Source organism: Quercus robur, chromosome 3 (genome assembly GCF_932294415.1).
Source record: "Quercus robur chromosome 3, dhQueRobu3.1, whole genome shotgun sequence".
Lineage (NCBI taxonomy): Eukaryota > Viridiplantae > Streptophyta > Magnoliopsida > Fagales > Fagaceae > Quercus > Quercus robur.
In genome coordinates this window covers 68,659,853-68,672,252 of record NC_065536.1, presented here as the reverse complement: position 1 = coordinate 68,672,252, position 12,400 = coordinate 68,659,853, and the positions used below count along the sequence as shown (strand labels likewise).

General features: G+C 32.3%; 2 protein-coding genes across 3 annotated transcripts; both read right to left on the bottom strand.

Annotated features, from left to right (window-relative positions):
- Window positions 1-184: 184 nt before the first annotated feature.
- LOC126719085 (rhamnogalacturonan I rhamnosyltransferase 1-like) lies at window positions 185-3,766 on the bottom strand. Of its 2 annotated transcripts, none has more exons than XM_050421653.1 (9): window positions 3,633-3,766; window positions 3,110-3,509; window positions 2,595-2,662; window positions 2,353-2,441; window positions 1,875-2,040; window positions 1,492-1,781; window positions 1,163-1,367; window positions 682-839; window positions 185-557 (listed from the first exon to the last, which is right to left on the bottom strand). In XM_050421653.1, exons 1-9 carry the CDS (start codon window positions 3,654-3,656, stop codon window positions 311-313), a joined length of 1,647 nt encoding a protein of 548 aa, XP_050277610.1. In that variant the 5' UTR covers window positions 3,657-3,766; the 3' UTR covers window positions 185-310. The 2 variants fall into 2 exon arrangements, with proteins under 2 accessions (XP_050277610.1, XP_050277611.1); XM_050421654.1 differs by having other exon boundaries at window positions 3,110-3,550; window positions 3,633-3,765.
- Window positions 3,767-6,650: 2,884 nt separating this feature from the next.
- On the bottom strand, window positions 6,651-10,957 carry LOC126719086 (rhamnogalacturonan I rhamnosyltransferase 1-like). The gene is made up of 8 exons (XM_050421655.1): window positions 10,370-10,957; window positions 9,382-9,449; window positions 9,200-9,288; window positions 8,902-9,067; window positions 8,303-8,592; window positions 7,987-8,191; window positions 7,343-7,500; window positions 6,651-7,174 (listed from the first exon to the last, which is right to left on the bottom strand). Exons 1-8 carry the CDS (start codon window positions 10,716-10,718, stop codon window positions 6,940-6,942), a joined length of 1,560 nt encoding a protein of 519 aa, XP_050277612.1. The 5' UTR covers window positions 10,719-10,957; the 3' UTR covers window positions 6,651-6,939.
- Between the last annotated feature and the right edge of the window lie 1,443 nt (window positions 10,958-12,400).

Sequence of the window (12,400 nt, the reverse complement as noted above, 5' to 3'; positions counted from 1 at the left end):
AAATTTAAATTTTATATAACATATAGAGACATTATTTAACCTAAAATTTTAAATATATAGATTTAAGCTCAATTATGTTATATTAATTTCTTAATTTTTTTTTTTTGGGGATTGGGCCTACCGTGAATGTATGCTCATCACATTTCCAAGGTATTGCACATTGATTAGAAAACAAAATCGCATATGAAAAGAAAAAAAAAATTAGTTCAATTTTGTTACAGGATGTACATTTTTGGAGTCCTGGAACATGAGCTGCATGTGGGGGACTAGACCCTGCTAGTTTAATCCAAAAGAACATCACTATTCACTATCATGCACTCTTTGATTTTTTAACAAATGGTGGCAAACATTCCTGTGGATTAGTATAGAAATAATCTTCTTCCTTGGGCTTCCCAAGAATCTCCATTCTTCTTGTTGGGCCACCCATGCGATCAGCATGACCTGTCTTGACTGCTTGGGAGAATTCGTCCCAGCTCATTGTTCCATTCTTGTACTCATCTATCAAATTTACTATAAGCCCTCTGTCTAAAATAATTGTCGTCTTGAACCCCAAGTATCTGCAAAAGAATTATTGAATCACACAAATTTTGAGTTAACTAGATGGATTGATGTCACTCTTGGCCATAATATATATCTCTAACAATTAAGTGCTAATGGCTAAATCATCTGTACGTAAATTACCGTCGATGGCCTTCAACAACTCTTGCCATGTTTCCTCCATATGTTGGCACAAAAATGTCACTTTCTATTGCTACTATATAATCCAACGCTGCCATCATGTTTGAATGTTTCCGAAAGGGTTTAAGGTCTGAGGGTGGCAGCAAAGTTTCCTTTTTGATCTGTTTCACGTCAAAACACAATTGATATAACTGTAACCAAAGCCTACCTTACTGCAACTGCATGCATGCAAACCTTACCCTAACAATTTACAACCATCCATAAATTTAGGTACACAATTTTTTTTTTTTTAAATTAATTGTTAAGGTGACATATTGTGATTAATATTAATAAATAGAAATAATATCAATACTGACTCATATAAAAATAATGTTATTCTAATAACAATTTATTAAATTAATAGTTGTGAAAAAAAATTTTGAAAAATTGTGTTTCTAGGCTTCTAGCATTACTCTACTCCTCAATCTAGGTTAAATCAACTTACCAAATTTGGAAAAATTGATCTCACAGCTGCCATTCTCCTCTCTCCCCCATATATATTTCCAGCAGCAATATAAACCTGGACACTAGGATCAATATCCAATGCCCTCAATGTGAGTGCAGTTTCCTCGGGGGTTAAGGGACAACCACCAAATTTTCTTTTCTTCTCCGAGTCTATTTCTTTTTCTTTCCACCATGGGTAGGCATATCTGATAACACGTACACAATTTTTTTCATTGGAAAATTCGGAAAACAATGTTGCTAAATGGATTCTTACAAAAAAAAAAAAAAAAAATTTACTATTGGGGCCATTAAGAAATGAAAATCAATCACCTCATTTTTGTCAATTCATTAATTTCTGTGTCATTGCAACCTTCAATACAGCCAGAGAACGCTAACATGTCCATTTCATATCTGAGATGAAGAGCTAAGAAAGGGCCTTTTTGCCTCAGAAGCTTGACAATCTTCTTGCCCATTTCTTCTATTGGTGTAGTGAATCTCAGAGCTTCATAGTTCACTCGGCAGCGCAACTTTTGGACCTCCTCAGCAATCCCATTATTTGCAAGCCTAGAATCAGACTTGGTGAAATGCATGATTCCATGCCTTTTTATCATTGGAAGAATCTGCTTGAAAATAATAGAAATACCTAAGAACTTGCAGAGAAAAAAAAAGAAGTTACCCAGCTAGCAATGATATATTTGAAGTTGGGAACCAACCGTTTGATAGTAATAGGACATATTGGACCAACTAGCGGGTGGCATGGAATAGAAGCAAGGTAAGTATTCCATTATCTTCAGCTCTTTAGGCAGATCTTTCAATATCTGAACTTCGTCTCTCAAAGATGTAATGAAGTAATCCACATCAAATAAATCTTGGAATTTACTGCCATATTGAATAAAGGGATTTAATTTTATTTTTATTTTTTCTAATGATATAACATAAGGTCAAAAACTTAGGCATGTGGATATAATCCAATAATTATTTTGATGTGTTAACATTTAAATCACTAGAATAAAATTGTAATTAAGAAGTTAATTTATTATATTGTTGATGTAGCACTAATCATATTTGTTATCACATTAATTTGTAGACATTTTATAGTAAAATTCATACTTTTAACATTTTCCAATTCAAAATTAGCTAAGGGATTAATTAAATTAAATCAAAGAAACTAGTTAATATGAATTGACCTACCTGCTATCATTCCAAAAGGAGGTTTTATCCAACTCAGGAACTATAAGAGTGACATTCAGATATCTTGCAATGGCAACCATGTCACAAATCTGTATATGTACAACATAAAAAGAATCATGGCAATTCATCATCAGATACATTTGTGGGAATATTTAAGATACCTAGCTAGCTAGTTCACCCCCAAAGAAAGTGAACTTCGAATGCAATAAGAATAGGCTGCAAACGCAGAGCAAAGTACTTACACCAGCTCGCATTTGATTCAATCCTCCATTAGTCGAAACTATCAGATATCCATTGCTCTCATAAACTCCTGAAGATAATGGCTGAAAGATTTCAGATTAATAAGAACAAAGATAAAATGTTCTTAAAAATAGTCATTCAATTATTAAAAAGCAATAGCAGATTGTGCTTAAATTGTGCCATATATTTAATTATTTATATATATTGTTACTACATGCACCATGCAGGCGTCCAGATATATATATAGTATATTTTCTATGAATGAGAGGTAATACCATAAGCCATAAGATCTTCTTTTAAGTTAAAATTGTTGAAACATAGCTTTGCTATCATGTTGAAACAGGAAGAAGAAAATAAAATGATGTTCTCTACAATATCATTCTATTACATATATATTAGTATATTTATAACAGAATACCTAGTTTAATCTATGTAACATGACTAACATATTACGTGTTTCTCTATTATCTGATTTTGAACAATTAATCATAATACGTGAAACAAGAATTGCACTCACTTTCCGGTGGAACATCAACTTGATGAGAAGAAAGGGACGTGAACAGCCTCGGCGTCATAGTCTTGCTGAGTGTTCTCAGCTGCACTACACAGGTGCCCAACAGCAACGTTGCAACGCCAATTATCCACAAGTTTGATCGAGCCATAGACAGAGCTACAGTCCAGCTCTTAAGCTTTTCAGCTTTGATCCTTTCCATAATCAAGCTCTTCAGCTTCTCTCCCGTGATCAAACCCTTCAAATTCTCAGCTTTGAGTTCTACAATGCGCCGCACCTCCATATTACGGGGTTTTTCCTTCACCTCTCCGACTTTGGATTCTTCACATTCAACTTTGTTGTAATCCATCTCCTCAAGTCCTTTCTTTCTTGCTACTTCTAATCTTCTCTTTATTACAGATTGGTACTATATGTAACAAAACACATAATAAGAATGTCACGTAAAACCTGCAGTAATAAGGTATGTATGCTATATTAGACCATGCATATATATAGAGAGAAGAATGACATATCAAAAGAGAAATCTTACAACAATAAAGAGAAGGAAAAACATGCAATCAATGGTAGGTGTGGAAATCCTTATAGGTTTGGCAAGCAAGCATGCAATGCAAAGACTTCTATGCAGTTTTGGAAATCCTTATAGTCGTTCCATAAGGTCTTTGTATCTCTCAATTCAAAAAGTGTCATTCATCATACTGATACACACAAATTTAGCTAGTTTTTAGCCACGTTTCTGCTTTTCATTAGGTTGAGAGTGACCGAATGCATACAATTGAGTTTATTTCATTACCCTACGTAAAATTTCAGAAAATTGTAGTTATGAATCATTTGAATGGAATAAATTAGGAGTTGGACAATAGTGAAGATGGTCGTTTTGGGAATAAAGTTGATTACTACTTGATATGTCCAGTTTTTTAAAGCAGATGTAATATATTTATGATGGAATAGCAATGTATATGTAATGAGATATTATGTATAAAAAAATGTCAAAATCATTAATTTAATATGATTTTTAGGAGACATAAAATTTCATCAGCTACGTATGAAATGTGGACTTTGATGAATGATGTGTCTCAAGTCTCAATCCTCTTACTTAAAAGCTAATTAACATTGCACGATTAGAATAGAATGATATAAACTAATAATAAATAATAATAAATAATAAAAAAACAAAAACCAAAAAAGAATAGAAAGATATCAGCCGAGAGAGATTGAAGTTAAGAAGCCAATTGATTACATTTAATAGTAATAGAGTAAATGCACGGCCTGACCTATATATCAATGGATACAGAGATATGGGACCACGTAACCATCAATATTTATTTGCTTCAATAATTTCAAAATTGATTACAAGAAAATAATAGTAATTAATAAAGGTTGCTTTGATGCATTTAACAAAATTGTGAGTTGTTATCAAAATTTTAAACAAAATTGCGACTCTTATTATCACGTGATACTGTGACTGTCCTCATATTATTTGGATTCAAGTGTAATTCCTACCACTTTCACACCATAAATAAATAAAAGAAAAGGCTATTTATTCTCATCAATTCATTATTCTACATTTTAAAGTAACGAAGAACTTAATGATGTCTAGCTATAGCTAGCTAGTATTAATTCTATGATAATCTCTTTTGGATCTCCACAAACATTCAGTTTATTAGCCTTAGCAGTAGATGTCCTGCATTTATATGCTTATATTTGAACAGTTGAATCATATAGATCATAAAATATGAATATGCATACATCAAAATTAAGATTATGGCTCACTTCAAATCGGATTTATGAGTTTGTGAAACCAATTTATTTATAAATAAGAATTAGATAAATTCAATGAGTTCTGCCATTAGCAGCAACCACACAACAAAGATAAATTCAATGAGTTCTGCCATTAGCAGCAACCACACAACAAAGATAAATTCAATGAGTTGATAAAATCATGTCTTATGAAATAAAGGTCATTCATTTCAATCTCCAAATTATCTTTTTCCTAAGATTGAACATTGCTCATTCAAAAAACTAAATGTTCAAGGCTCTTGTTTAGCTGATTAGTGATTACACATCAGACATTAGTAAGTGGACAAGCAAGACCAAGCCATAGGTCTCATTTTTCTTCTTTATGGATGAAGGGACTCTTCTCTTCTCTTCTCTGGCTGATTACACGTTAAAATCTGTGCTAGTGGATGAGTAAGACTAGACCACTTGGGCCACTGGACGTCTCATTTTTCTTCTTTATAGTCGAAATAACTCTTCTTTGTCTCATTACACATCAGACCTTGAAGCCCAAGTTAGCGGACGAACAAGATCAAGCCCCTAATTAATTAGATCACAGCTCTTTTTTTTTCTAGAGCGAGAGAGCTCTCTTTTGGCTAATTATACATTGAGCCTTGAGGCCAATTCAATGGATGAACAAGACCCAACCCCTTTAGGCCATATCTTGTTTCTCTAACGCCCTATTTGGCCACTGAGGCACAGAGGACGAAAATCATAAGTAATAAGCGCGTTAAGACCCGCTAAAACCATATGCAAATCAATCTAACCATGGCCAAACCCATATTTGCAATAATTATCTCAATGCATTAGACATATACACCCGTACAACATGTGGATTCCATAATGAAACTCAAACACTATGAAACTTTAATTATCCATAAAGACATCATCAAAATTAGATTTTTGTTGGCTTGCTCATTATTACCAATAATAATTTATTGTACCAGATGAATGCATCATCTCTTTTATAATATGTCAATTTTATAGTTATTTAAAACTCACACAATATGAGAAAGAAGATGCATATATCCGGTATATATGTATATGATTCATTATATAATGAAAAAGAAAAATCATATTACAATAATATTGATATGAAATAACTTTTCCATCATATCAATATTATTTTAATATGATTTTTCTTTTTTTCTATTTTCAAATATCTACTAAAAATTCACAAAACCGAGGCAGAAGCTTATGTATCTATGTAATGTTTCATAATCGTTAGGTTGCACCAAACCAACACCAAAAATTTATACTCTTGGGGTTATAATTAAGGCCTGAAGAAGGCTTAATTAATAATATAAAAAAATTTATGGGCATAAGAATGCTTTCTTCCCCAATCTTATCAAGTCACTCGTATAATATTCCATACAGTATACTGGTGGCCCCAACTTTGACAGAAGAATACAATGACTCACATATATATAGAGCATCCATTCATTGGATTGTTATATGCATGACTTGAGACCCCTGTTAAAAAAGATACATCTTCCTTCTCTCGTGCAGGGTATTGAATTTTGATTCCAAAGTTGAAAAGCAGGTATTCCATACAAGTAATGCTAGAGCCATAAGATAGCCATTAATTTCTACTAGGTTGTCTTGGGATGATTGCAAAAAAGTTTATTAAAAAGGATGACAGAATTGGATCTTGGACTGGCCAATGAACCTTTTCCGGTTTCTTGCAACATCCACATTCATGATCTTGTGCTTAAACCATTTTTAAATACTTCACCACAATAGAATTCAACAATAGAAGGAATAAGGATCAATATTCAAAAATAACTTGTTCAATTAAATTGAATGTTCTTGCATAATTTATGTATAAGCATTTGCAGGGTACTCTACACAAATTAGATTTGACAACCGTATTTTCAAATCTCACCAGCCAACACAATGAAAAACAAAAAGAAACATTTTCTTTTCCAATCTTGTAAGAAAGAGCACTTTTTTTGGGCTAAATGTCAGAGAGAGCTCTTTATTAAACTTGAAAGAAGAACCGGATGTAGACCATGATAATTGATAATGATCCACAAATCGCCAGGAGTATCATCATGCACACTTCATGCTTCATCAATTGTTGACAAACATTCCTGTGGATTTGTATAGAAGTAATCCTCTTCCTTGGGTTTACCCGGAACCTCGGATCTTCTAATTGGATTCCCCATGCGACCTGCATGAGCTGCCTTCACTGATACAGAGAATTCATCCCAGCTCAGTGTTCCATTGTTGTACTGATCTATCAGTTCCACAAGAACCTTTCTATCTAGAAGGATTGTTTTCTTGAATCCTAAGTATCTGAAGAAAAGAAAAAAGAAAAAGAATATTAGCATATATAAATGTGTAGAATGAGATGAATAATGTCAAAATATATATATAGTTGAAATAACGTAGATTTATTTGATTCTAAAGGGAAACGAAGAAATGATGTATTGGGATGAGTAAATAACAGGTGGATATATATACCTTCTGTGGCCTTCAACAACTTTTGCCATGTTTCCTCCATATGTTGGGACAAATATGTCACTTTCTATTGCAACATAGTAATCTATTGCTGCCATCTGGTTTGAATGGTCTTGGAAGGGCCTAAGGTCCGATGGGTCCAGTAACGTCTCCTTCCTCACCTGTTTCACATGAAGAAAAAAAAAAAAAAAAAAGAGCGTGTAAACCTAAAATTTGGAGAACAAATTGTGCATTGGAATTGGTTTATTTGTTAAAAATGGATAAAAAGTTTTAAAAGACCATACGTAATCTAATAGGAAAAATAAACTTTAAGGAAAAGGAAAGGAAAGGAAAAAACCTAAAATTTGCATTCGTTTGGCATTGTTGTAGAAAGTATAACTTTAATGATAAAGCTTTTGCTATAAAATTAAAAAGCTTTTTATAGTTTTTTAAGTGTTTAATAAATTATAGTGAATAATATATTTTTAGTTCTGAACTTATTAATTAGTATAAATAGTGAACTCTAAGGCGTTTTTTTTAATCTCCAAATGACAACTTTAAAATGCTTTTTTAATGGGTTGTTAAACACACTAATTTTTGGCTTAAAGTTGTTCACAACCCTAAACGATACACACTATAAGTTGTTTTTCAAGGTTCAAGATACTAACAATATTTGGAAAAGCTTCTCTGAGAGTTGCCAATCTCCTTTCTCCCTTGTATATTTGTCCAGCAGCTATGTACACTTGAATATTACGATCAATATCCAATGCCCGCAATGCCAGTGTAGTTTCCTCAGGAGTCAGAGGGCATAGACCAGCTTGCCTTTTCTTTACAGAATCAATTTCTTTTTCTTTCCACCAAGGGTAAGCATATCTATTTACACACAAAAAATTTATCCCTTTAGTAAATGAATGAGACATATATAGATATCAAAAAGTGCTATCATATAGGCCAGCTAGAAGATTGAAGATAGATTGGTCTCACCTCATTTTGGTGGTCTCTTCAATCTCTTCTTCATTGCAACCTTCTATACAACCTGAGAAGGCTACCATATCCATTTCATATCTGAGATGAAGAACTAAGAAAGGCCCTCTTTCCCTCAGAATACTAACAATCTTCTTGGCCACTTCCTCAATTTTGGGAGCAAACTTTAAAGCCTCATAATTTACTCGACAGCGTAGTTTTTGAACCTCTTCAGGAATTCCATTATTAGCAAGCCTAGCATCAGTTTTTTGGAAATGCACCACTTCGTACGTTTTTATGCGTTGAAGGATCTGTATGCAAACATGCACATATGTAATAAAATTAGTCTTTACAGCATATATGATCAGTCCCAGCCTTGGATGTAAGAGTGATGTTAAGAAATTAATTACAAATTTTATTATATAAGATTTATAAACAAACTTGTTAACTTTTAAATACAACATAAAAAAAAAATTAAGGAATTTATTTATTATTTTATTGATGTGTCACAAATCGATTTTATTTTCATGTTATTTAAAAAAAATGATAGTAATTTTGGCAATTTCCTTGATGAGAAGGTGTTCAATCATAAGACGTGAGGTGACAAATAAGAAACCAACCGTAGTATAATAATATGTCATGTTAGACCAACTAATGGGTGGCATGGAAAAGAGGGATTCTTCTTCTACTTTCTTCTTTTGGGCAGGAGGCAGCTCTCTCAATATCCGAACCTCATCTCTCAAAGATGTGATAAAATAATCCACATCAAATATATCTCGGAATTGACTGCATGTCATATCAAGTAATCAAATTTAGTTAAGAACTAAACTAATGGAAAGAATTAGCTCCCATTATTTTTCATGGATCCAAAATTCAAAGCTTGATAGTTGATAAGAGACTAAAATTTGTTTCACTTACCTGTAGTCATTCCAAAAGGAGGTGTTATCCAATTCTGGAACTATAAGCGTGACATTCATGTATCTTGCAATGGCAACCATGTCACAAATCTGTGAAGAACAGTAGTAAGCATGAGAAGCTTTATATGGGGCAACATGTAATAGATGGATCAGTGCCAAAAGGAATTAATAATATTTACTTACTCCAGCTCGCATCTGATTCAATCCTCCATTGCATGAAACCATCAGATACCCATTGTTATCATAAACTCCTGACAACAGATGACACCGTTTAAGATGTATTGCCGCTACGTTTGAATAAAATGAAAGGATGTAACTACAAATTAATAGGCCTAGCTAGAGGTGTGTAGTATCTAAACATGAGCATGATTCACCTATAACACCATATATAAGATGTCCAAAAAAAGATGATGTATATATAATTCAATCTGAAAAACATGTAGCTAATTGTGCTTTCCATGCATGCAAAAACCGAATGACATCCTACCCATAAAAAAAGTCACTTGTATATATGCAGGGAAAAAAAATTTTCATTTCATAATTTAAATTAAAATATTAATTTAATTTCATGTCATATAAAATAATCTAATATTACATAAATTATTAGATATACGAAATAAAGTGCTAATCGTGAAATATCAAATGAAATTGAGAGGTAGGATTATTTTATGTTAGAATGGGTTCCATTTGAGTAGTTTTTTTTTTTTTTTTTTTTAATTAATCCACTTGAGTAGTTGAAACACCACTCATGCTTAGGTGAAATAAAACCATGTCAAAACTAAAAACTAGGTAAAAGTACTGATTGACTCTTCAGTATTTTAGACTGCCCCTATATGTAATTCTTGCGTAGAAACTCCCATGGTAAAAAAAACCCTAGTATTTTAAAAATATTTTTATATTATTCTTATTTTAGAACCTTTAAAATCTAGAAATTGATCACATTTAAAGAAAAATTATAGCAATCACTCATAATTTTTTGCAATGTTTTCTGAATATGACTGGGTATATATATATAGACTAGATATTCAAACAGATGGAAACATTAATAAAAATATAAATAAAGGGCTTAAAGTTGAAAAAAGAACGTCCAAAACTTCTTGATAATGATAGTTAGGTCCCTAATTTTGGTAATTGCAAATTAATCACAGGTCAAATAAAGCAGAGAAATTACTTTCTGGTGGAAGAGAGTATGCAAGCCGAGCGTTGAACATCCTTGGGCTCAACGTTCCAGCTATAGCTCTCAACTGCATTGCAATAGCACACAGCAACATCATGGTCATGGCTCGAACTGCCCACAGTTTCAACCATGCCAATCTAGACCTAGCAACCATCATAGTACCCTTCAACTTTTCAGCTGTCATACCCGCTTTGATCAAACTCTTCAACTTTTCAGCTTTGATCCCTCGACTGATCATACCCTTCAGTATTTCAGCTTTGACCACACCCATATACCTCAACTTTATTTTACCATATGGCTTCTCCTTCTCGGAATCCTCAAAACCGTTCTTGTTGTAATCCATCTCTAATTAATATACTTGGTTCCTTCTTTTCTTCTCTATTATATATATATAAGCTAATCGAAAATTCTATATGAAGTACTAAAGCCTTCTAAAAATTATTTAAAGAAGTGCAATAATATTGGTTTCAATAATTTTGAGATATAAAAAATAAATAAATAAAAAGGTGTTAAGGTGGACTGTCTGACCAGGTTTCCGGGATATAGGAGGAAAGCTGGTTTTTAGGGCTACAAGTGCATGCAAGAAGAATGCGAGAATGTTTGGGTTTTAAAGAAGGAAAGATGGGATTCTATTCATCCACTTGTTAGCCACGTTGTTTTGGTTTCTTTTTCTTGTGGAATTAATATTTAATATGCATGCTTCATTAATAATTATTTTCTTATTTAAATGATTGAGACCTCCACTCTTTTCTTCTTTATTTTCTATTTTTTAGAGGGTTGTATATGCTTATGGAAAGTTTTTTTTTTTTTTCTTCATATAAGGTACCAATGTCTCAGGCTCTCTCAATCTTTTAGTCCTACCATTCCACTCTTTGCCCATGACATATCGGAAATCCTATAAACTAATAGCGCAAAACTAGAAATATTTGCTTATGAGGCTGACCCCTATTTTTATAGGTTGTCTTTAAAAATGTTTAATAGTTATAGTTAATATAAATGATTTTTTTTTTTTTTTTTAAATGGGGGCCATGGCCCTCACTCTTGGCTATAGTTCCGCCCTTGGCCATTAGTATAGTAGATGAAATTTGGAACTTCAAAGTTTATACCAGATCTTTTAAGTTTATTGAACCTACTACCTGAGTGTCATTAAAATGATATATGCTTATAAATAACTATATAGGAATTTACTCAAAAAATACTAGTATATGAAAGTTGGCCATCAGCTTAGTTAAATTTGATTGAAATATTGTCTTCTAGATTACCTTTAAAAGAAAAATTAACCTTAACTATTAATTGGAATCAAGCCTACAATATGCATATACTATTTTTTTTCCGAGACAAATAGATCGAGGAGGTTGGTGGTATTCGAACCTCAGTGCCCAAGCACTATCCCTGGAACCTTCATGACAATTAATTAAGTATTATAGGATTTGAACTTATAGCACTAATGACTTTTATTTTTTAAGCCGGAATTCTCAAGTCCCTTATATTATGATAAGAAATTTTACCAAATAAAATAAGTTGAATATTTTGTTTGATCTATAAAATGGGGATTGTGTACACTATGTTTGAATGTAACAGAGAAAAGGGAATTAAATATGGTCCAAGTCCAATCACTTTCTTTTATCCTTGGTTTTTACCCTCGGGTTTGGTCCAATTAGTCTATAATACTGAATGAAGCACGAAACTGCACCAAGAAAATATGTTCTTTGTTGTAACTTTTGCAATTGCTTACACCAATTAATAAATAAATGTATAAAATAATGGTCAAGATCTTCAATTCAAATTTTCGATATGATTGTCAAAAAATTATTATTAACTGGCTAGCAATTTCATCAACGATTACAATTTGTCTCAACCGACTAATAAAAACTGCTTTTTTAGTTTATAGTAACAGCAAATAGATGGGTTTACTCAATTATTACTTGAAGTCGTGTAACTATCCATATTTATGTACCACAATTTAAGATTGAAATCAATATAGTAGTAAACATTAATAAGGTTGTTATAGTGCATTGAACAAAA